The sequence below is a fragment of the Amphibalanus amphitrite genome, unplaced genomic scaffold, assembly GCF_019059575.1.
Source record: "Amphibalanus amphitrite isolate SeventyFive unplaced genomic scaffold, NRLGWU_Aamphi_draft 000960F_arrow, whole genome shotgun sequence".
In the NCBI taxonomy this organism is placed as follows: Eukaryota; Metazoa; Arthropoda; class Thecostraca; order Balanomorpha; family Balanidae; genus Amphibalanus; species Amphibalanus amphitrite.
In genome coordinates this window covers 168,168-193,525 of record NW_024882454.1, presented here as the reverse complement: position 1 = coordinate 193,525, position 25,358 = coordinate 168,168, and the positions used below count along the sequence as shown (strand labels likewise).

The 25,358-nt window shown below is 48.5% G+C and overlaps 3 protein-coding genes and 1 long non-coding RNA gene across 12 annotated transcripts in view; 3 read left to right on the top strand and 1 right to left on the bottom strand.

Moving 5' to 3' along the window:
- Positions 1 to 1,063: 1,063 nt before the first annotated feature.
- The window catches only part of LOC122368591 (putative sodium-coupled neutral amino acid transporter 10), a 57,401-nt gene continuing 33,106 nt past the window's right edge, over positions 1,064 to 25,358 (bottom strand). For all 9 annotated transcript variants that reach the window (XM_043342683.1, XM_043342684.1, XM_043342690.1 and 6 more), the window contains exons 7-13: positions 15,386 to 15,534; positions 12,311 to 12,447; positions 9,658 to 9,772; positions 8,858 to 8,973; positions 7,910 to 8,099; positions 3,170 to 4,641; positions 1,064 to 2,829 (exon numbers count right to left, since the gene is read on the bottom strand). In XM_043342683.1, coding sequence (XP_043198618.1) covers positions 2,698 to 2,829; positions 3,170 to 4,641; positions 7,910 to 8,099; positions 8,858 to 8,973; positions 9,658 to 9,772; positions 12,311 to 12,447; positions 15,386 to 15,534 — 2,311 coding nt within the window. In that variant the 3' untranslated portion in view covers positions 1,064 to 2,697. The remainder of the gene's footprint in view (positions 2,830 to 3,169; positions 4,642 to 7,909; positions 8,100 to 8,857; positions 8,974 to 9,657; positions 9,773 to 12,310; positions 12,448 to 15,385; positions 15,535 to 25,358) is intronic.
- Positions 5,215 to 7,301, top strand: LOC122368592 (angiopoietin-related protein 7-like). The gene has a single exon (XM_043342692.1). It carries the CDS (start codon positions 5,285 to 5,287, stop codon positions 6,962 to 6,964), a length of 1,680 nt encoding a protein of 559 aa, XP_043198627.1. The 5' UTR covers positions 5,215 to 5,284; the 3' UTR covers positions 6,965 to 7,301.
- On the top strand, positions 18,863 to 19,662 carry LOC122368596 (keratin-associated protein 19-2-like). Its single transcript, XM_043342698.1, has 2 exons — positions 18,863 to 18,970; positions 19,242 to 19,662. The coding sequence occupies exons 1-2, from the start codon at positions 18,956 to 18,958 to the stop codon at positions 19,533 to 19,535; spliced, it is 309 nt and encodes a 102-aa protein (XP_043198633.1). The 5' UTR covers positions 18,863 to 18,955; the 3' UTR covers positions 19,536 to 19,662.
- Positions 21,325 to 23,472, top strand: LOC122368599. The gene is made up of 3 exons (XR_006254267.1): positions 21,325 to 21,530; positions 22,610 to 22,943; positions 23,240 to 23,472. It is a non-coding gene; the product is annotated as an uncharacterized LOC122368599 (long non-coding RNA).

The window sequence follows — 25,358 nt, the reverse complement described above, 5'->3', positions numbered from 1 at the left end:
TAGTATGACCCTTATACGCACATGGTACCTTCAGTAGGCCTTTGAGGTCATTTTTGGTGAGTTTCGAGCAGCAGCTATCGATTCCGCTGTCCGTAAGCCTAATCATGCAAAACCCCTGAATTTGACCTTTGACCTGACCTTGACCCGAAAGTTGACCTCAATCTTAAAATCTTAAGAGTGCTTTGGGAAGGTCTCGTAGAGACCTGTCGAACGCCACCTCGCGGGGCTCGATACGACCATTGGTTCTCGAGATAACAGGGGGGGGGGGTCGGATCCCCCCCCCCCCGGCTGTCGTGGGTACGGAAATAGCCCAGGCGGTGCCGGGTTAAATTAAAGCGGCTCTCCAAAATCGGGCAAAACGAAACTGACAATAATCGCGCAACTGGGGTCAGCCAGTACCTACCGACCCCGCCAGCCGCAGCCCGCCGAGCAACCCCCTGGACCAGAAGAGCTCCTGGACGCCGGACGGCCCCAGTTCGGTCAGCCGGTGGTGAGGGTGGATGTGGTGTGTCAGTATGTTGCGCTTTACGTCGTTCTATGTAAATGTCTGAGTGTGTCGCCGAAGAGACGGGTGTGGTGAATATATTTGTGTGATATGCAATTTCGACTCACCGCACACAGCCGGACCGCTGCCTGGTCGGTCGGGACCGGCCAATGTAGCTGTGTGCGGTGACGGAAGGATGACGTAGGCCTAGAGTAAAGACGCAGCGGGCAGAGCTTGGAGCCTGTGTAAGGTGAAGGGTCCCACCGCACACTGAGGGCCCGTGAACAGTCCTCCGGTCAGTCATGGTCCGTCAGGCGTCAATGTTGGCATGTGTTTGAGGTGACTTTGAGATGTAATATATCACACACTTCCGTTCATCAGGAAGTTCGCTAGAATTATTCCTAAAATTACGACCACATCATACACCAATTTGAGTCGCTAAACAGCGCTCCATTAGGTACGACATTTCTGATGACCAATGGACATGGTCGAGACACGGACCACTGCGCCGCCCATGCTGAGTCGACCATCACCCGTGTCCGGCTTGCCCACAATGCTCAGGGCGCAAAAAACACACACTTTTACATGTATGTACATATATTTTTCAAATGTGCATTGTACAACTTGCCAGGAATGTACCGGCCAGAGTAGTTCAAATCAACACCATATCAAATCACACAAAACTAGCCCACGAGGGTACCGCATTACGTCGGTAGGAATCAATCTTCAGCAGCTGATAGCACAAATCCACATTTCCAGCGCGTGAACAGCAGCGGAAGTTGCCGGCCTTGGCAACTGGTACATGCTCAGCTCGCCAGTGCAGGTACCATGGAGCTGTCCGTGATACGAGGTCTTGGCTATTCGTTTAAAAACATTCACAAAGTCAAACTGCCTCCAAATTAACAAACAAAACGGTAAAAGCTTACACAAGATATGTATCACACCCATCGTATGCAATTTACACAGCATTCATTGCGCTGATTTACAGTGACATTCAAATACACACAGTGATTTCCAATTCGACAAACACACGCATCTCTTACTCATTTCAGCAGCAATTGCCCCTCACTCCCACGGCAAACAGCCAAATAACGATGCTCGGCTCGTTTCGTGGCACAGACGTCAAGTTCAGATGAACACACAATATACTGGTACGGTGGAAGCCGCCATCTCGTCAACGAAAATCCCATTCGATGTCGAATTACAAATTTAGATTGCTGGGCAAGAGGCTAGAACAAGTAAATCATTCATCAATGCAATCATTTATTACGCTCGTGCTTCTATTCTGTCGTCAATCATGGGCATTGTTTCGTCATACTTCACCGTCCTATCGGCAAAACGAATTATAGTTCGTTTCGGAGCGTGTTTCTCAAAAAGACGATATCTAAGCTCAATGCAGACTCTGCGTATATTACTGACACAGCTGTGAAAATAAGTGATGATTTCTTGTGTTTCTTGTGCTTACAGACCTCAAAAGTTCCGACCTTCGTCTGTATTGACTTAGTGCGCCGCTGCTCACATTATTCAAGTAAATATCGACACGGAACTCGACAGCACATCTTACAAGGCTATTATACGATGCCTCCCTAAAAGCTGCCTATTCTGATGACTATTTCTGACGTAACAGTGCCTAAAACGCTCCGGCTGCAGCATACAATGCCTAGTTTCTCTGACAATACCCGGTCGCCAGCCGGAATAAATATACAGCATTTACCACGAACTCCAATAACTTTCAGCCATTGGCATTCCTACTCAATACAAAAGTGCCACTGTTCATTGGCCCCGCGCTTTTTCTCGATAAAACTCACTACCCTTCCTCCAGTCATGCCCCTCTTTGCCTCAGAGAAAAACGCTTCCCAACTCATTACATGTAGGAATTCTTTTCGACTATACGGCAACGTTATGTCATTTCCTTTGACCTTTGAGTGGAGCTTTTGTAACAAGTTTGGCTATGACATTCTACACACATTCTCCACCCACAGCTCGGAAATGTACAAGTCAGAACAAAACAACACAATACGCAGAATGCGAACCTCAGTTATCACAAACCACCATCAAGTCGAGTAGCTCGTAGATATGTCATAGGAACGAATATCAACCCTCGCCTTCACGGTTTAACACAAAACACGTCCCGTTCACCTCACTCCAAGTTCTCCATATCTTCAAACCTTGCTCAGTCCCACCCTCTCTCTTCCTCACTATTCTCCTGCCCTCTAGCGCCGTTTGTGTGATGACGCGCCAACTCCAACTGCCTCCATGGCCGCCCAGTTCTCCGGCAGGCCCACCAACATCTCGTCTTTTATCGCTGACACGCCTGCGTCCCGGCGCATACGATCGTGCGCCACCTGTCGGGTGGAATGAGAAGCTTCAGTTTCGGCAGTTGCCGTCAGAGGAGTCGGTAGCGGAGAATAAAGGGAGCAGTGAAGCACGCGATTGGGACAGTAGGTACTAGGTAGGTATCCGAGTTCAGTGTCTCCTCAATCCCTTGTCCTAACATCAAAAAGGTCTGCTGTTGTCTCCATAAGACATAGCTCCACAAAAAGGCCAATAGGAAAAACGAATATGCTTAGCAACAAAGATAATCATACAAGTTTACATTGATAGAATTTACTATAAACCAGAGTAGCTATAAGCCATTCTATTGGAGTCGTGCTACTAAACTGACGTCAACGCCATTCCACTAACCTGTTTCCGTTTCTTCTTTGCGCCGTCCACTGACACCTGTGCTGCCTTTTCCCTCCTGCTGGCTACCCGGTCCGCTGCCGCCGGGACCGCTGCCGGCTTCTGTACAGAGGGCAGCTCTACCGCAGCCGGCGCCGGCTGGTTCAGAGACGCCTGCTGAAACTGCTGCTGCTGCTGGGCTTGCTGCGACTGCTGGATTTGCTGTGGCTGTTGATACTGCTGCTGAGGTTGCTGTTGATATTGGAGCTGCTGTGGAGGCTGCTGCTGAGCCTGCTGTGCTGACTGAACCTGTTGTGCTTGTAGCAGTTGGCCTGGCTGCTGAGCCTGCCCCTGCTGCTGGTACAGCGCTTGTTGGCCTTGTTGCATATTTGGCACCTGGTTCACCTGTGGCTGGTTGAGCACATACTGCTGCTGCTGCGGGGCGGCAGGCTGGGGAGCGACCGGTACCTGCTGCTGCCCCACAGCTCCGTACGCTTGACCTGCAGGCATCTGTCCTGCCGTTACCTGTCCTGCACGCACCTGTACTCCGGCAGCCTGACCCGGGGCCAGCTGGCCCTGCAAACCCTGCCCTTGCACTTGTCCCGTCATAACTTGGCCCGGAGGCAGTTGTCCTGTTAAAGGCTGACCCGCAGGCATTTGTCCCGGTACGGCCTGGGCTGGTACTTGTCCTCCCATAGACTGAACTCCTGGCCCTTGTCCCGCTACGGCCTGTGCTGCTGCTGGTATTTGCTGCCCCGGGACATTTGGCTGTCCCTGATCGGGCGACTGTTGGGCGGCATACGGCTGCCGCGCCACCTGCTGAGCCGGCTGAGCCTGCTGCTGTCCGCCTGCCGCCGCCTGCTCCGACCTCTGCTGCTTCATCTCATCCAGCAGCGCCTTCTGAGCCTGCAGCAGCTCCTTCTGCTCCTTGTGCGTCTCCTCCAGCTTCTGTAGCACCGCCTCCTGCTTCAACTCCAGCTTCTTCGCCTGCGGGTCCTCGGGACGTAGCGCGTCGTCACGCTCGCGTTCCTCTTCCTCTTTCTGAAGAGCGCCTACGTCCAGGCCCTCCCCGCCGCCGACAGCGTCCGCAGAACGCTTTTTAGAATCGCCAGCGACAACATCGGCTTCAACATCATCTTCAACTTCATTTCCACCCTCATCCGCGCCGGCTGTCTTCTTTGAACCGCGATGTTTGCTGCGGTTGCCGGACTTCTTTTTGCCAGCACCGTCATCAGCTGAATTAATAGCTTCGGCCTCGCCATCAGCGGCCTTCTCGTCACTCGCCTTGCGTTTTTTAGAGGCAGGTTTTTCGTCATCGCCGTCACGTTTTGCGTCGGTGTCTTTGTCGGGTTTCTCAGCGACGTCGACAGCCGGTTTTTGGTCTTCCATCGGCGGCTCGGGTATCGCCGGCTCCTTCCTCGCCTCTTCCTGCGGCGCGTCCGCCGCCTTCTCCTCTTCCCGTTGCTTGTCTCCCGGGGGGTTGTCCGGTATGATGTCTGAAATATAATGGAGACGGTCTCAGAAACAAACAAGAGCTCATACTCGTGGCTAACGATAAAAGACTCATATGATACGAGACAAGGTCAGACATTTATACATACGATTCATACGTTTTTATCATAAAATGTTTTAGTTACAAAATTACTTAACCACCCAGATAATCCTTAACCAATATGATCAACTTTTGATTTGATTTGTTTTATACACACTGACAAACAGTTGGGCTGGTGATCGAAACCTAACCATGCCCAGAATAGGTAAGTATAACTATGTATATTGTATAGGAGAACAAAATATTTTGGTCCCGACTGGGACCCGACTTATTTCCAACACTGAGTCCACACCATCACACGAAAACACGCATATGATTCGCTCCTGAAGTCTTCAGAGTCTATAGTGTATAAATCAACTGGGTTGATGGATGAGACCACCGGGTGGGGCAGTAATGCAACGGAGTGCTCCGAGGCCACTGCAAATATTTATCGCTCGGTCTGTCGGTCACGGGACCGGGCCGCCTGACCGGATGTGGCGCCTCTGATAGAGGTCAGCCGCACCGAGCTCTGCAGATGTCCTGCCAGCTCGGAGCCGTCAGTCCGAGGTCGGCAGCCGGCGACGGAGGTACGTCCTCTCCTAGCCAACATGGCTAGCACGGTGATCGGGGTGATACTTGTCGTCTGGACCGCCCTGGCCGGATGGACTGCGGCGCAGCAGCAGCAGCCGGCCGCCCTGCCCAGCGCTCTTGCTGACGAGGTGTTCACCATCATCGCAAGAGCAGTTCAGCAAGAGCTATGGCCAGTCGTCAGTAAACTTGAGTCACAAGTGGAGTCACTGGACAAAACGGTCAGAAGGCACGAGTCTCGGATGGAGTCGCTGGACAACAGAATGACTCTGCTCGACTCTCGAGTGACGGAACTTACCACCAATATTTTGAGGAGCAGACAGAGTGAGCAGATGGATGAGCTGTCCACTCAACTGACTGGAATCACTGCGAGACTCGATAGCCAACAATCACTACTGAGCGAGCTTAACACCCGGCTGAGCGAACAAAAATCACAGCAAGATGAGACCGCAGCCACAGTGAATAACGTCACAGCGCAGTTGGGTGGCATTGTTAAACAACAAGGAGATCAACTCGCACAGACGTCTCAACTGGCTACAAGGCTCGACAGCCAGGAATCACAACTGAACGAACAAAAGTCACAACAAGAGGAGACTGCAGCCGCAGTGAACAACCTTACAGCGCAACTGGATAGCATCGTGACACAGCAAGGTAACCAACTAACACAACTGGCTTCAAGGCTCGACAGTCAGCTATCTCAACTGAGCGAGCTCAACAACCAGCTCAACGAACAAAAGTCGCAACAGGTGGAGACTGCAGCCGCAGTCAACAACCTCACAGGTCAACTGGATAGCATCGTGACACAGCAAGGAGATCAACTCGCACAGACGTCTCAACTGGCTAGAAGGCTCGACAGCCAGGAATCTCAACTGAACGAGCTCAACGTCCAGCTAAACGAACAAAAAACGACTCAGAGTGAGCTTTCCATCAGAGTGGATAACCTGGATAACCTGACCTCCCAGGTTGACGTTCTAGGATACAAGCTGACCGAAGCTATAAACAACATATCATCCCAACAGGAGCGTATTGGTGACCTCGCCACAAAGTTTAACCATCTTTCCCTTCCTCGTGATTGCAGCGGTCTGCCTGTCGACTCCCCATCTGGAGTCTACCTCCTTCGGCCCAGTGATGGCAGTCAACAACCACCCGTCCAGGCCTACTGCGACATGGAAACTGTCGGAGGGAGATGGACGGTGATCCAGCGGAGAGACAATATCGAGCCCCGCCAGGATTTCTACCTGGGATGGAAGGAGTATAAGGAGGGATTCGGTAACGTAACCCTGGAATTCTGGTGGGGCCTTGAACACCTATTTCAGCTGACATCATACCGCCAGTACGAGCTTCGCATTGACCTCGAAGCGTTTGACGGCAGTCAAAGATACGCTACCTACCAACAGTTCCGTATCTCGTCTGAGGAGGACGGCTACACACTGAGCGCCTCCGACTACTCGGGAACTGCCGGGGATGGTCTGTACCCGAGCGTCAATGAGAAGTTCTCTACCCGCGACCGTGACCAGGACTCGTCTTTCCGTCACTGTGCACAGGTCTATAAGGGGGCCTGGTGGTACTACGGGTGCGGGTACAGCAACCTGAACGGACGGTACCGGGACGGTGGTGATGACATCACTGGAATATGGTGGAGGACATGGAGGGACGAGCAATCACTGAAGAAATCAGAGATGAAGATCAGACCCACCTAACTCATCTACACACTAAGGAGGTCATCACAGAGATGTACAGTCGGTGTCACAAACACCGTGCGGCAGTAGCTCGGACACTATAGCAGAGCCAATTATAGCAGTGTCATGAGTCGGAACATTACTACTAGTACCGTGAGCGTTTCTAACATGTTGTGAGAGTGTGAAATATAGGAAACACGTTATTTCATATCGCCGGAACGAAGTACCTTCCTATAGGTGGGGACAATGTATCCACTTTCTGTACGTATACACTTATACAGCCCTGACCGCGTAGAGAATCGCAGTTGCTGTCCATGCTTGAAAAATGTACTCTGTTGGATAAATAAACAATATATAATAATGACTTATAATTTGCTACCGCACAATACGAATTCCTGACAGCTCGCCCAACGGGTAAGCCAGTGGAACTATTAGCCTATCTCATCTGATATGATCCCATTGTCATATTCCATTTTATCCCACCAATTGTCCCATCAGTACAAGCTGTTTTCGAAGGAGCTGTTTCCGCCGCCGCCTGCCACCGCCATCACTCAACTGTCGAGAGGTCACTGTCACAGCACGGCGTACACAGCTTGGGACGGGGTGTTACACAGGGGACGGCGGTGTTACACAGGGGACGGCGGTGTCACACAGGGGACGGTGGTATTACACAGGGGGACGGGGGTGTTACACAGTGGACGGTGTTGTTACACAGGGGAACGGTGGTATTACACAGGGGACGGGGGTGTTACACGAGGGGACGGCGGTGTTACACAGGGGACGGCGTTACACATGGGACGGGGGTGTTACACAGGAGATGGCGGTGTTACACAGAGGATGGTGTTACACAGGTGGGTGTTACACAGGGGGACGACGGTGTTCCACAGGGGACGTTGGTGCCGACTAAGCCCTAAAACTCAGAGCGAATAAATGCGGCGGCACACATTGCGTCAGACCCCCACCCACCTCTTTTATCGGTGACATTGCTGAGTCCCCCGCCGACCGCGACCGGCCCAGCTGAGGGCACCACGGCCGGTGCGGTCACTGCCGGCACGGCCACTGGTATCACGGCCGGCTCCTGGGCCAGCTTGTCCACCGCGTAGAGGTTCATGTAGGTGCCGCAGACGAGTAGCACGATGCCGAGAATGAATGACATCTGGGGGTAAGAGGGAGGGGGAGGGGTGATGTGGTGCGTTTGATTGATGAAGTGCATTTATACTAGTGTATGTTTATAACCGACGGTTTGTTGTCAATAGTTAAAACACTATTCGTTAGAATTGTGTTTTCAATTAAAAACAAATCTGAGTTCCCTGACAATTTTGCAAAAGCTGCCTGAGATCAAGCCAACTTGTTAAAAATGGATATCATTAACTAATGGCGTAGTGCATTTGCAACGTATCTGTAAATAAATTACGTTCAATAGGTTGGAATGGAAATGTAGCTGATGTAGTGACACGTCAAGCAGTAGGTAAACATCCACCATGTTGATGTCCCAAAATCCGTATCTACAGTTCTGAAACCCTTGAATGAAGAACAATGAAAGATCATCAAGTCCAGAAAAGTTCAGCATCACCTTTAAAAAAATGGTAACAACACTAATATCACTCGGCACCTGTCACGGCCGCGCCTGATGACCTGTGTACGGGCGGGCCAGGTGGCTGGGTGCGGGTTGACCGACCTGACCAGTTTTTACTGTCCACTATAGATATCTGAGGCACCAACAGCTGAAACGTTGGCAGCTAGCGGCTGAGCCCAATGACAATCTCTTAGTTTTATAACTGACATAGTGTTCATTTTACCTGGACTAAAGTGGCTGCCGGTCGCAACTTTATAGCCTACCATACAGTCTGGCTGGAGTCTGACAATCTGACTGAGACAGTCTGGAGCCTCCAAGTACAAACGTCTTCGTCTTACCTGCGCAGCCATTTTCTCTAGATTGTTGCGCGAGTTGTTCTTGATAAACATGACGGAAGGGAACAAAATGGCGATCGCCGTGCCCATTGTAGATCCCAGCAGGCCTAGGACGACCTCTGGAAAGTCAAAACAGATCACAGGGGTCATGCAACAGCTGGGCCACATCAGACACAAAATAACCTCTGGTAGCGGATCACGTGGTCATTTAAACATCTGGCCGATTCTAGCAGATAAGTGGAAACCTCTAAAAAAGCAACACGGTGTCAGACGTATAAAAAAACTACTGGCTCATGACAAAGGACCATGACCGGTAACCAAGACGAAAACACGATTAAACAGCCCGATAGTATTAACAATCCAGTATCGTTTCTGCACGCAGGCCACGGACGAATTTTGAACACTGATGCCGGTTGACTGAGAACCACCAATTCTTATGATGTGGATATGTGTATCAATTCATGCATAAATATTGGCATTACAACGCCGGTTACGTACCGATGCTGGGTATTACGATGCATGCTACGTATCGATGCCAGTTACCGACCAATGCTGGGTATTACGATGCCAGTTACGGACCATTGCTGGGTATTACGATGCCAGTTACGTACCGATGCTGGGTATTACGATGCCAGTTACGAACCGATGCTGGGTATGACGATGCCAGTTACGGACCAATGCTGGGTATTACGATGCCAGTTACGTACCGATGCTGGGTATTACGATGCCAGTTACGTACCGATGCTGGGTATTACGATGCCAGTTACGTACCGATGCTGGGTATTACGATGCCAGTTACGTACCGATGCTGGGTATTACGATGCCGATGCACATGGCGCTGGATAGGATGCAGAAGGTGATACATTTGAAGCGTAGTTCCGGGATGTGGTTCTGGGGCAGCTCCAGACTGGATCCCGGCTGGAATCGGACACAGAATCAGTCAGAGCTACATCCTTTAAGTTTCTCAGTGCTTGCGCGAGGATCATATTAGAGCATTTTAATTAGTGACCTTACCCTCGTAGTTTTTTAAGTTAAATCCATTATCCAAACACATAAATCCAACAAGTGTTTGGATTTAATTCTTAAACACTACGAGGGTAAGGTCACTAATTAAAATGCATAAGTAACTAAATACCGAGAGAGGCATAAAAATAGAGAGAGAAGAGAATTACAGAAAAGTGTCTGGTCAGAGTTATTTTAAAGGTTATGGGGTTAGTTTAAACATCCAGAAGTTCACTCGTTTCGGTTGTCAAAATTAAGCTAACAAAGGGAAAACAAGTAGACAAAAGACACATGGAGGTAAATGACTGATGACTGACCAGCTAAAGTGAAACCGGATGGGAGTTGAACGGACTGACTGTAACGAGGAGAGCGAAAGGGGCTAATCGAGAGAGGTCAGAGGAGAGAAGCAGAGTAAGGAGGGGAAAAGGTTAGGACTTAGGAGTAAGAAACAGATAAAGAAAGAAAAACAAGAAGAGAGAGAGAGGGGGCAGAGAGAGAGAGAGTAGGACTTAGGAGTAAGAAACAGATAAGGAAAGAAAAACAAGGAGAGAGAGAGAGAGAGAGAGAGAGAGAGAGAGGGGAGAGAGAGAGAGAGAGAGAGAGACGGGGGGAGAGAGAGAGGGGGGTCAGAACAGACAGGTCTCGCTCCGTTTCACTACCTCCCTCCCCTCCTTCCACCAAGGAACACCACTATTGACAAGCTCGGTCCACATCAATCCAGATGGCGGCCAAGGTAAACAGCCGTGGGGGAGGAGAGGGGAGGAGGGGGGGGAGCTGACCCATTACCACCGAGACACACATGGTGACACCTCACCCCCCTGCATTGTTTCTGTTTGCATTGAGATAAACAATGAACACGGCAGGGGGTCCAAGTTCCAACCGACACCTCCCAGCCCGCGAAGGCTGCGCCAAGCAGTGTTCGGCTGGGGGGGGGGGGGGTAGAATTCTTACCCCTTAATGGGAAGCACTGTATGTATAAGAATCATGTGTTGACTACTGAGTACGGTGTGTTATGGTATAGGTATGCAATATGTGCAGAGACACTCATAATGAATTAAAGTTGGGCATGAGAGAGTGAGTTGTTTCCAAAACGCCAGACACATTAGCAAAATAAAGGTGCGAGTTACCATTGGCGGTCGATGCTCAACACAACATATACTAGCATGGGAGGCGCATTTTTTTCATATATCTCAGACAAATTTATTTCATCGTTTCATCGAATTTATATAAGTAGCCATGTAATGAATAGGAGCGCATAAATAAAACTATGAAGGAATGAATATTATGAATGAACGAATGTATGAACGATTTAAATAATGAACCAGTATAACGCCTTTTGGGGCGACTAACGGAGCGAGCGAGGGGGTGAGTCTTGCACGTGCGAAATTTCGAGGGGGTACCTCCAACTGACTTGTGCACGGCACCCTACTGACCGGTTTCTAGCGATGTGCCAAATTTGAGCACAATCGGCCCAGCCGTTCTCGAGATCTGGAAGTGGCACCCTGCACGTGCGCACGTGCAAAATGGGTCCCAACTGACTTGTGCACGGCACCCTACTAACTGGTCCCTAATCGTGTACCAAATTTGAGCGCCATCGGTCCAGCCGTTCTCGAGATCTGGAAACGACCCCTGCACGTGCGCACGTGCAGCAGCACCCCAACTCTGGCACATGGATATGCAGTGCCTAGTGGGTGCCTATCTACATGCCAACTTTCAGCGCAATCGGCCAAGTAGTTACCGAGATATTGCAACAATTACAAAACTGACACCTCTTCGTTTTGCACGTGGCACGTGCATAAGGGGTCATCCACATGCATCGGGAATAGTCCAATACTTGGTAGAAGGAATGAAGCTACCCTACAAAATTTACCGCGTGTAAATCGGTCAAGTGGTTGCTGAGATATAAGCCTCGCAAAAGCGTCCGCACGGCCGGCCGGCCGGCCGGCCGGCCGGCCGGCCGGCCGCTCATACTCAGAAATTTCTGTTAATCTAAGGAAAGACTACGCTCGCTTCGCTCGCTCCGTAATGAACAAATGAATGCATAAAAAATAATGGGTCAATGAAATATGAATACATGAACAAGAGAAATGATAAATTGTAGCAGTAACTGTAACCTTTAACCCGTGATTAGGTAATCTAAATTCTCGCATTGTGCTCTTTAATAAAAAAATGCTTCTTTTGGCTCCTTATTGCGGTACATCACAGCCAGAAACGGGGTTAGTTCAGATGTAGTTCCAGTGTGTCCGTCTCCAACAAACGCCTGAGACTCCAGGGGCTGCGGCCGCCCCCTGACTCGGCCGGCACTCAGTGTCACACATCACACGTGGACGTCATAGCACGCGGGCCAATGGCCGCTACAGGACCATATAAGGAAATAAAGCGGTGAGGTCGGGATAGGCAGATCGACAACCGGGGGTCAAAGGACAGGACTGGTGCCAACTTCGCTACACGAACCCGTCTGAAAAGGAGAGAGTTGACCGACACCCGGCACGGGTAGACGACAAGCGGGAAGCCGAGCGCGATGGACATGACGAAGCCGATGTTGATCCACCGCGTCACTGGAGATGGCACCAGGTGCACCAGGATGTTACCTGCGGCATGTGGGGAAACAACGGCGTCAGCTATACTATACGTCCTACATAATACCTACCTATATAGGTCGTTCAATGTTCATACCAAAAACATGTGCACAGATTCACGTTTCCATGCTACATCTAAATCGATTTGACGATTTAAGGTGCGTTTTTCTCGGATACTATTCACTTTATGTAAAAAATGAGCGTACATACTATATATGGCTTTAGCTAGCACTTAATCCTATATTTACAATTCTAAATGATGCCGAAATGCTATGATGGAGCAAATCCATCTTGCAAAATCGGTAAAAAGGTGTAACGCAAAAAGGTGTATGTACTGTCACGGTGGTGTTCCCTGCTCACAGTTTATTGACCTATTGCGCTATTGGCTATTGGCTATGGGGGGCTCTTGAAGCGATGCTGAATCTCACGTTGTATTTGTTGATGTTGCTGACGCTAACTTCACTGGCATAATAACTCAAGCATACTGCATCGCAAAAGTGGGGGGTCGATGCCCCCGGTTTCCAAGAGTGGGGGGTCGCGACCCCCCCCCCCCATCCGACCCCCCCTGGCGTCTTCGATTTATGAGACATGTGCTACGTCTTAGCCGTACCAGAAAAAGAAGCTAAAGAGAAGTAGAGGAGGGTCAATAACGATAACGCTAAGACGTGGTGTGTACTTTGACGTCAAATACTCCGTTAAAGGGACCCACAAGAGGCAGATACGTGACATGAGAAGCGACGCAGTACTACTGCGCTCAGTCGTCGGGGCGGTTCAGTGAAGCATACCAAAGGTCAGCCATGTCCTCCAAACCCTCCCCTCTCCTCCCCTCCCCTACCACCGCTCCGAGTCACAGTTCCGACGGAATTTCCCGACTTTATCCAGCCCGTGCACTGAAGTTCCGACGGAATTTCCCGACTTTATCAGGCCCGTGCACTGAAAACAGGGTCAGTACAGCAGTACCCGCCCCGCGCGATCTTCAACGCCAACAGTTACAACTAGAGTCGAGCTGACCTTCGTAAAATGTTCCATTTCACAGTGGCTAGGTCATATAACCGTCGAAGCTTCACACGTGAACCTGACCTTCAGTTGACAAAACATCCCCGTCCCTCTAATTCCCCCGTGACCCCCTGTAAATCACCATCCCAGTCCTGTTTGGTTGAGCTCCAGTGATCCCCCTCCTCAGCGGCCCATGAGTCCTCTGGAGGACACCGCACGGTCCTCTGAGGATAAAATGGGCCACCAGCCAGCAGCTGGCACACATTCTCAGCTCAGCTGCGGTACACCCACAACAGGAGCTCTGAACAGCCAAGACAACATGAGGATCGTACTGGTGAGTCGGTGGGGATATACGGAGAAGGGCTAAACACGCTTGGTGGAACTACAAAAAGATACGTGTAAATGCCTAGATAATGTAAATGATGCGCGATAAAAGTACGTTTTTCATATCAGTAACGTTGTACTTGCCATGCAATACAATCTTTGTTACAGAGAACTAGCCACTTACATCGAAATCGCAGTAGCAAACGACAATTGGGAAACATAACGTTTGTTTTTCTTTTCCCTTTCAGTTGGCTTGTTTCATCGCAAGTTTGGCACTAGCCAACGGCGACCACGGTGGACACAGCTTTGGACATGGATCTGGACATGGCTTTGGACATGGATCTGGATTCAGCTCTGGACACGGCATTATCCATGGATCTTCTGGATTCAGCAAGGGACACGGATCTTCCCATAGCATCTCGAGCTTTACCAAAGGACATGGATCTTCGCATGGCGGCTTTGGATTCACCAAAGGACATGGGTCTTCCCATGTATCTAACGTAGGACACATTTCGTCTGGTTCCTATGGTGGCCACGTTTCCTCGCATGGCTCTTCCAGCCACGGCCATGGTTCCTCCCATGGACACGGTTCTTCCCATGGTTCTTCCTCCCATGGACACGGTTCCTCCCACGGATCCTTCGGCTCTGGCTATGGCAAGGGCTCTTTCCTTGTATCTTCCGGACACATTGTTTCCCATGGCCACGGTTCTTCCCATGCCTCTCGCAGTTATGGTCACAGCTCCTCTTCCCATGTCTCTTCCAGCAAAGGTCACGGCTTCTCTGGCCATGGCGCCGGACACAGCTCGTTTCATGTCGTTTCTAGCCCGAGTTACGGCCATCGCCGCCCCTCTTTCTCACACCGCCGTCCCTCTATCTCCCACCGCCGTCCCAGCCACCATGGCCGTCCCTTCCGTAGCCATCGCGGTCATGGTACCCGCTACGGCCGCTAGATGGCAGTAAAGTCGTCCGTCGCGGCCAAATGTGCAGGAGGGAACCGGCTGACTATCTGACTATCGGGTCGAGTCGTATTGCCGCCTAAAAATGACCAGTATATCGCAATGAAAGTGTCGCTGTATTTATCTAATTTTTCTGCTATTTATTTAGTATTTATGCAAGCAATAAACGAATTTCTTTCGCAAGCCTTTTTTGCTGCTGTTTAGATGCCTGCGCTGGCGAAGGAAGAGAAGAGGTTGTCATCAAACAGAATGGGGTAAGAAGCTAGGCTAGAGGTCGAGACATAGTAGTGGTATATGATTGTTGAGGTTTGTGTTGAGGGTTCGGCGGTATCAACACGTGACTCCTATACTCAAAACGTTGACGATTGGTGAGGCAGATAAAACGCTGATTACATGGGGGGAGGGGATGTTCGCTGTTCATAAACCCTAAGTCTGCATCCATTCAGTTTTCCTTGGTCATTTAGATACCAGCCTTTCCCGATTGAGAGCGTAGAAACAGCACAACATCGTATTGGACAGTGGACACCCACACATATCATTTTAAAACAGCTAAACCCAACTTAGGTACAGCAAACTGCAAGGAACCTCACAATGACCGACCATCCATCCCGCAAAAAGTCACTCCTCCAAATGACGTCATCCCATCTAGTGACGTCATCCGTCACAGTACTGACCTCCGAAGCTGACATCGTGGAAGGCCACGTAGCCGAAGAAGCCGACCAGGATGTAGACGGAGCTACAGAGGTTGATGGCGCCGGAAACCACCGTGTTCATACGAGAGAGCGATGGGTCCGGCAGGCTCTCGTAGATCGAGAACACGTTTCTGAGGAGAGAGAGAGAGAGAGAGAGAGAGAGAGAGAGAGAGAGAGAGAGAGAGAGAGAGAGAGAGAGAGAGAGAGAGAGAGAGAGAGAGAGAGAGAGAGAGAGAGAGAGGAGAGAGAGAGAGAGAGAGAGAGAGAGAGAGAGAGAGAGAGAGAGAGAGAGAGAGAGAGAGAGAGAGAGAGAGAGAGAGAGAGAGAGAGAGAGAGAGAGAGAGAGAGAGAGAGAGAGACGCACGGTTAATCTGAAAGCATTAACCGATTTTTCCACACTCAGAATTCGGCTGGCCGCCCGTGCGCGCAAGTTGACCCGGGAGGTCCGGCCGGCGGGTTGGCTTTGAGCGACGTCTCGACCGATCAGCTGTCCCTTGGGGCGATTTCAGGGACGCGAGAAGAGAGGATGAGAGGGATGCTAATGTAAAATGTTAACAACTTATCAATGTTCATTAGGTATTAGGCATACCTTCATCAGTTAAAGTACTTTGAAAAGCATGTGGTAAGCATAGACACAGGAAACTGACCGTTAGATGGTGCTTGGAGGTTCAAATGTGTGACCGACAAATCATACAGTGTCGTATGGCACTACCTCAATTGTCACAAAGCATTAGTTTAATCATTATGCTGTCATCTGACATCATATAATACGACACTGCGGCACGCCATAAGCCGCCACCTGCCACCCCACGGGCTGTGCCAGCGCGGCGGGTCAGGTCGGTCGGTTCTGACCAATCCCTGACAAAAAGACGATCACCATGAGGTGGTTGCCCAGGTCGGCCCGGGGCCACGCCTGTCTCTTAGACCGCAGGGTCATGACCTCCGCCCCCCCCCCCGATACCTGTTTGGGGGTGGCGCAAACGCTGGCGGCCAAACAGGGAGTGCTGGTACGGGGATCGTATGGTCTGAGTTTGAATGCTGGTAGCATGAGTAAAGACACTATTACATGCATTTGAGACGCCTTTGGGGGCGACGAACAAGCGCGGGTGAGCCCTGCACGTGCGAAAGTTGTTAAGTGCGTTACCACCTGCTGACTTGTGGGGGCCCGTCCGGTCACTAACGGTACAGCCCACCACTAAAGTAATGTAGGGTTTTACCAATCTCAACGGTTGGCTTTGACTGGCGATTGTTTAATGCGGAGTGATCGAAAAGAAGATGTCAATAGCTAAAGTTGCAGCTGCAAGGGTGACGATACATATAAGCTACATTCAAAGTTTCATTGTAGTCCGGCTAATCGTTCCTAAGCTTCAGAAGCAGAACATACCCATGCCTGAAACCCCACATTACTTCTGCTGTGGACTGTACCTACACCAAATTTAAGTGTAATTCGCCTCGCCATTTTTGATATGTATAAGCGGCACACTACACGTACGCACGTGCAAACTCAGTTCCAACTGACTTTAGCCCGTCACCCTACTCGCCGCTCCCTAGCCGTAGGTATACCAAAGTTTAACGCCATCGGTCCAGTTGTTATCGAGATCTGGAAGCGACCCCTGCACGTGCGCACGTGCAGCAACACCCCAACCGTGACACATGGAAATGTATAGTCTCTCTTGAAAGTATCGCAACTCCGAGGGAAGGCGCCACCTGTCCCAGCCGCGGTTGAGCGGAAAGGTTTGAGAGCCGCTGGTAGCACTGGCCGAAGCCTGACACGCGGAGGCAGCCGGCGCAGCGGGCCGAGGGGAGTGGTTGCGGACTGCGGAGGGATAGGGGGAGGTAGCAGTCGCCATCCGGTAACTTGTGATGGCAGCTAAGCATGTGGTCAACGGAGGCCACCCTCCTACTCGCAGAGGATTTGTTGAGATTTGTTTCATTGCAAAGTTAGCAATTTGACTCGTCATCGGCACGACTGTCACATTTTTTTTTGGGGGGGGGGGGGTAAAATCCGGAAACTCGTGCCCATATACCTAAAAAATCATCAGTTGCACCCGCTAACAGAATGCATCCGTGCTTGCACATGCACTCGTAAGCGGATTCAAAAACAAGAATTATCTCTCTAGCCAGTTCGCCAATTCGCTGTCTAGCCATTTAGTCCTATATTTGAAGTTCTCTCTTTTTAATGAGCCTGTTAGCGAACGGCGACAAAAGAAAAAATAATGCTGTTCAGCCATGTTCTTTTTAAAAAGCTTATTTGATGCTAGGCTCCCTCCCCCCCCGCATGACCTGTTAACGTCATTCAGAACTCAGAAGGCCTCATCACAGTAAGGGTTATGGCGGAACTTCGCTTCGTTGTGATTTTACGCGTCACGCACACTGAGTGATTGGCGCCCACTAAGGCACACCAATGAGCGCCTGGCTGGTGAGCCCAAGAGGCACCGGTATCCGCCTGGGGCGGTGGACGGGGTCAAGTGAGAGCGATACGAGCATGACCTTTGGCCGGCCTCCGCCTGTTTTGACCCAGTTGTCAGCCGCTGGGGCCTGCGTCATATAGCAGTTTTCCTTCTACCGCTGGCGTGAAATCGTGTTACAGCGTACTTTTTATGATACAGGCCATGACCTCCCTACTGGGGTCCTCAAACTGAATGGATTAGTTCGCTGAGCCGCCGCAGCCCAGGACGCGATACTTTCAAGAGAGACTATACTGCCCGGTGGGTGTCTACACACATGTCAACTGCCAAGTTTCAGCTCAATCGCCCCAAAATTTTCCGAGTTATTGTAATAGGAAGATATTTCATGCCTCTTCATTTTACATGTGGCACATGCAGTGGGGGGGCCCCCTCATGCATCGGTAAAAGTCCAATGTTTGCTAGAAGGGATGCAGCTTGAGCTACTCTACAAAAATTACCGCAAGTCAATCGGCCCACCAGTTTGTGAGATGTAAGCCTCTTAAAAGGGCTAAACCAGCAGAAAAGCCTCTGGACACCCACGACTTTGCATGTGGCTATTTGTTTAATTTGTTTAATAAACTTGGTTATGATGATGATGATGATGATGGCAGTGCTGTATGTCACAACTCACAAGATATAAATGTGTTAAGATCGTACTGGATGGGAGGAAAATACAAATGAAATTTGCCTTTGAATGCTGAATCACCTGCTCTACTGCCCAATGGAAAAAAGTACCAGACCAATCCATACTAATCTCAGGTTTCATTTACCAGATTTACCGAAGTTATCATTATGAACATATTCTAACAACCAGGGCCAGAATATATATCATACATAACCCAGCTTACGCACACACAAACAGCCCAAGCCCATAAACGTCAGAGTGCTTCCTCAGTCGGGAGCTCGCGGCGACCCCCCCCCCCCCCCTACCCAACTCCGACCCCGCCCTCCGGACCCGCCCAGGGGGGAGGGGGCGGGTCACCGATATGTTTTTATTCATGTTGACCACCTGTATGCCCAGGGCTTTTCGGTATATAAGCCGGCTGAGAGAGGTGGAAGGCACAGCTCTCCTGACCAGCTCAGTCAGCCAACACACCAACCAAACATGAACACCCTGACCGTGAGTTAGCCAAGGAATAGCCCAGGAATAGCCAAGGAATAGCAGCCGAAGGAAGACAATCCGGTCGCATCGGCAAGGGCCCAGTACCAACTCTCGCTTGCAATTTAGCTTCGAACTTTTAGATCTTGTTTGAGTTTGGCTCATGCTCAAATCAGGTACACATGAATGGAGAGTAAATTCATGGCTCAGAAAGATATTTTGAATAGCAGTTCGTATTTCCTCAGTAGCGTTTTTCGACTTTTCTAACGGCATCATTTTTCCTGTTTTTCAGTTCGTGTGCCTGACGGCCCTGGTGGCGGTGGCCGCCGCCTCCGGATACTACGGATACGGAAACGCCATCTCCGGATCCCACAGCAACCAGTACGGCGGATACGGGTACGGACGCGTCACCAAGGCCGTCGTCGGAACCGTCGGACTCGGCGGATACGGCGGATACGGCGCCGGATACGGATACGGCGGATACGGCCTGGGTCTGGCCCGCGGATACGGAGGATACGGATATGGTCTCGCTCGCGGATACGGAGGATACGGACTCGGTCTCGGCTACGGCTACGGATACCACTAAACTTCCCTTGTGACACTATTTAACTGATAACTAACTTATCGTACTCATTTTGTCTGCAGTGTGAAATGATGTACCGATGTGTTTTACTTTTGGCTTTGTTATTTATTGAATAAATGACAGGAATTTATATCTGTATCTATCACACGGGTGCCTGTGCGCACTGTATATACACGACATGGGCTACCGAAATGGCTCAAAGAAAAAGGGATCATTTAATATCACAGGTGAATAGGCACTGCCCGTTATACCAAAGAAACTCAACTATCTCGTACAAAATAAAAAAACAACGAAGCAACATACAGCAAACGTAAATAAGAGGTACGAAAAAAACAAGAAGAAAAGCAAAGGATCACAATGGACATTTACACTATTAAGCCCAAAGCACACCTTTAATTTATGCGAGATTTCCATGGAATTACGAAGGCCACCCTTCTAACCGGTATTTACCGCGCGCCCATTTTGAGCGCAATCGGCCCAGCCGTTCTCGGGATGTAAAACTGCACGTGCGCACGTGCGCATGCGCACGTTTGAACCAAAATTTGATCACTTTTTGCATTCTCAGACTAGTAAATCCTGGCTCAAACTTTGACCAGTTTGTGTGTAAGCCTTATGGGTGAAGGGAAAACTTCAAACCCAGCTGACGTCATTACTCTGCTACCAAATCGTGTCTGGTGGGGGTCGCAACGACCATGGCACATTGAGATGCATCAGGCCCGGTGGGTGATCAACGGCAGGCTTAAAGGGAGATAATGACCTTTCTTTTTTCTTAAATAAAAATTACTCGACATCTATACTATTTCTACTGTAGTTTCTATAAAATATGAAAATTTCCTAGCACATTTTCGTATGTGAAAAAGGTTTTTATTTTTGCAAAAAAGAAGCAGTACTTGCAGTACTTGTAACACCCACCGAAATGCGTTGTCCTTCTCTATAAAAAAGTCGCAGTATATGGCGCTTTTGTTTCAAACAGCGACGCTTGGGTTTTTGTTTATGTTATCGCCTTGTCGTTGCTTGGTTGTAAGGATTCTAATTTGAATTAGAGTTAATTCGGTTTAGAATTAATTAGATTCTAATTCGGGGGTACATAGTGCCTACTCTTCTTTGTTTCCAAGTATTATTTTGCGCCACAAATGAACGGCATGCGCCAGAAACGCAGCCAAATCTTGCGATTGCGACTACGAAATTCATTATTTTGGCCTCAGAGCCTGAAGCGAAAAATACAAGCATATTTATTTCAAAAAGACTTCAGGTTTGTCGAACGGTGTTATGAGAATTTTGATAACAGTACTGCATAAGTTTTTCAGTGATGCCGCAAAAGTGTTGTATCTATCTTCTTTTATTGTGCAGTCGGCGGGACCGATTCAAAATTGAGTCGTTGCTACTAAAATAGCAGCATATGGCGACAGATGATGAACAGGAAAAATAGTTGCGTAAATTTATACATAAACCACCCCCAAACCATGAATATCTTTTGAAGGCACTATAGACGACCATTAACTAACTAGATGTGATGAAGATCAAATTTAACGAATACGCTCATTTTACAAAATTACATGCAAGTACCAAAAAGTGATGTAAGTACTTATTCAACGGTCATTTTCAGCGCTCCCCGCTAACGTGACTTCAAGTTGAGATATTTGCGGCAAGGTACCGAATTGAGCAAAATGGTTTTAATTTACATTACAACTTGTTGTGTTTTGTCAGAAAATGGTCCTAACTCAGATTTTGTGGAAAAAGGTCATAATCTCCCTTTAAGTTCAGCGCAATGAGCCCTTAGTTATATCATGGATGAAGTAGAACCTGGATCGGCAACTCCTCGATGTTTTTGACCACCGCTAGGCGGCAGCACTAGCTACCGCTAAGCACGCGGGGGAGCGAGTGCTATTCAAAACAATGGTCGGCGCCGCGTCATAGGATCGTTTTACTTGTTTTTTGAAAAGTTCAGCTCCTTTGGAGCAGATTAGAAGGTTTCAGAAGATGGAGGAAGATGGCAAGGTAAGACTGGCAAGGTTTTCTTATGGTTGGAAGGTCTGAGTGGGCTAAAATATTACTGTAAAGAGCGGCCGTTGACGATACTGGCGCACATTGCTTCTCGCCGTATGTCGTTAAAAATCGTACCTATAATTTAGGCCGTTTGGTGAATTACTCATTTATATGTCTATTTATATGTTTGTTATATGTTTGACACAGCATATCTCAAGCTTATATGTGGATATACCATGATGTTGTTTGTGACACAATTTCGGCCTTGGTAGCACATGATAGGTGGTGGACGATGCATTGTTAGTTTTGAATTAGTTAAGTTTTTGTTGAGTTTTTAGTTTAGCAAAACAGTTAGTGTGCCGTTATGGTTTCTTTTGTTCTTATGTGGTGCCAATACCTATGAATTGGTCCACTGCTCAGTACTCACTGCTCACCCACATCAGTTTCCTACGTATTTCTCCGAACGGCTGACTATAGAGTGCAACACACTTTAGGAGCAGTTGACTGGCATCATGTCATTTCAGCTACCTATTTTGTATAACCTGCTTGCCATTTGCCAATACCCTGATTTCAAAAGTAGAGTTGAATGATATTGAAATAAAAACCATATTTAAATTAAATCATGTTCTCAGGCTGAAAAACTGAACCATCCGACTGTAAAAAGAAAGCACAACAGCAGCCATGGTATCAACCACAAAAGAATGCCGACCCTGGTCCCTGACATCAGCTTCCTTTTCTCAAAGGTCCAGAGATGTACGAAGTAGTTTGTGAGTTTCCTTCTATTGAATGATATAGGTATGAGCATAACAATCACTTTTTGAGAAGGAGTGCCAGCCAAATTATGTGTAGATATCAGATAGATTTAAGTGAGATAGGGCCATTTTCAACTAAGCCTAGCAGATGAGGTGTTAAATTTTTAGTTACTCTTGTCATGTTTTTTTTTTTTGCTCAACATCATCACGATGTAAAATACTTTTTTATTTGTGACATTGCGTGGAAAGTGGAAACAGTTTGCCTTGGAACGCCCTCACTCTCCATTTCATTACGGTATGCTCAGGTATCTAATTTCCCCCATTTTCTCCTTGTTTCAGATCAAAGAGATGGGTTCAGTTTTCACGTCGTGCTGACTTGATTGGCATCTTGTGATTTGTGATGTGATCATTTCTCATTTCATCATCGAGACCCTTGTGAGGATGCAGGTGCACGCCCACTGCGGACACGTGACGGCAGCAGGCGGACCGGGTGTGAACTGGCTCAACCGAAAACTGTTTACGGCATCACAGCGTGTGTAACCTGACATACCTATGGATATACCTATTTAGCGCATAATGCGTTCGTGTGCATTATCGTGTTTGTATTTATTCCCCGATATACTGTGGTGGGAGATGTGAATTGGAAACAAACTTGGTGCTACGACACCGTTTAGTAGGCATGTGCCACGTCTTTTCTCGAAGCTTACGTATCAGTCTATGTATGTATTATATACATTGTGTGTCATCTTTCACCTTAGTTGTCATTTGGACCCGTGTTAAAGTCTGAACTTCAGGCCGAAACAGACTATTTCCACAGTCAGGAAATCGCACGCGAGAGCCTACTCAAATGCATTAAGTTGCAATAGCATCAATCGATTGATGCGACCGTGATTCAATGTATTTGAATAGGCTCTCGGTCTCGCACACGATTTCTGACTGCGGAAAGAGTCGGTTTCAGCCTTTATTCAGTAGTCAGTAGACAATTCGGTCATGCGACGGCAAATATAAGTTCAATATGGAAACAGTTTTTTTTTAACAAAACGTATGGTAAGCTTATAATCCTGGAATGCTTATTGAAAGAAATATTAAGTGATGTAGATGTTCGTTAATCGATATGACAGCATTTGTCTTGTGATTCTCGAAATGGCTGTGGCAACGATATGGATGTTTCACGGCGGACGGCACATTCCCTGTGCCGGCGACTGAGTCGGAATGCTCAAACTGATGAGCAAGAGGGCAACCCGAGTGATGTATCGAGAGTACATGAACCTCCAGGCTCCACGAATCAAACTATTAAAACAGTTACATTTAAGGCGTACCGGTTTCGTCTATTGACTTCTTCAGTGCCGTATGTAATGTAATGTAATTACCTTAAATGTTAACGTTACCTTAATTAAATGTTAACCTTACCTTAATTACCTTAATGTAATGTAATTACCTTAAATGTAACTGTGTTAATAGTTTGATTCGTGCCTCGTGGAGCCTGGAGGTTCATGTACTCTCGATACAATACTTGTCCATTTATAACTACAACCCGAGTGATACACAAAGTCGTTTGATCGAAGGTATTTGCAGGGAGAATGCGCCAGGCCATGAGAACTAACAACACGACGTCCTGAGGTAAAATCGGCCAGTCGCGACCCGCCACAATATTCTTTCCAAAACGATACGTAGTCTGTGGAACCGCCCTGGGCCGCTCTTCCGGGACCCGACGCTGTTGGCTGATGCTCAACTTAGCCGCGGCTGGTTCAGACTGTGTAACTTGCCCGTCATTTTCGGACTTCGCTTGTATCGGCCGCTGTCTGACTGAGCGGCGGCGGCGGGCTGTCCTTAGCAGGGATCAGCTTGCTCGATAGGTGGCAGCACTTTCGGGCGGTCGCGCAATACAATGGGAATTCCGCGGAGTTGCCGATCCAGGTAGTAGGTAATCCATGGTTATATAGAAATTATAGAAGCATAGAAAGTCATCTTCAAAGTCATCAGGCAATTATAGATAATAGAAATGTATATGGAAATTCATGTAAGCGGAACAGATTTAAAGCTATAGTAGACTCTGCTTGATAAATCCACCTTCGTGACACGGCATTTTAGACTTATTGAGCGATAGTTTTATTAATCGGAGTCAGTTATGCTTGTATGGAGAAAATCCGTGAGCAGCTCAAGTGGCCACAGTAAGCGGCTGAATTTATTGTCCGAGGCTTTATTAACCGGATTCTACTGCATCACTTTCTTCAACACCAGACGAAAATAAAAAGTGATGTACTGTCCCAAATTGTTCCATGGATTTTTTTCTGCGAAGGTGAAAACAGCCCTGAATGTATTTGAATGAAAACGTTCCAACACACCCTGAAAAAAGTTGTCCGACAGCACGGATTGACCGGGTTCCACAGGTGGCAGCTGACACACAAAAACTGCACACTACAAATTCAAGGACAAGTATTGCGCCAAGGGGTTAACGTGCACTAAACGCTCAACTACAGGTAACACACAAGTAAAAAGCTATTACGCCAGTCCAGATTAACACAAAGAAAGGAAGATTGCCACAAGGCCAAGACCAAACAACTATGGACAATCAAGCATTGGCAATGATTAGCAACATGCTACTGGCAATTTGGCGCAAACAAAACAACCACAAAAAATAGCGGGCCAGATATCAAATACCGCCTTATGCGACAGTCTGCCTACTTTTGGCTAAGAGGAACGTAGCACCAAAGTTTGTTTTAGCCGGTCAATGATAGCCGAAAGAGAAAAGTTGGTGTGCTTCGGTGCGATGATACGCAACGCCGTCAATAAATCCCAATTCGAACGGTAATCTTTGAAATGATTTGCTAGCACACATCAAATAAGGAGATACTCCGAACAAAAATTTGAATAGAATACAAATGAGCCAAGAAAGTCAGTGACTTTTGCATGAAGCTGAATGATATTAGACAGTTAAGGCCGCCCAGCACTGGACCTCGCATGCGGGTTGCGAGTTTTTGGGTTTTCGGGTTTTTTAAAATTAAAGAAATCACTCTGTGCTTAATGACCCACACCACCATGTAACAAGCGAGTCTGCATGTTTTTAGCATGCGAGCCAACTTGCATC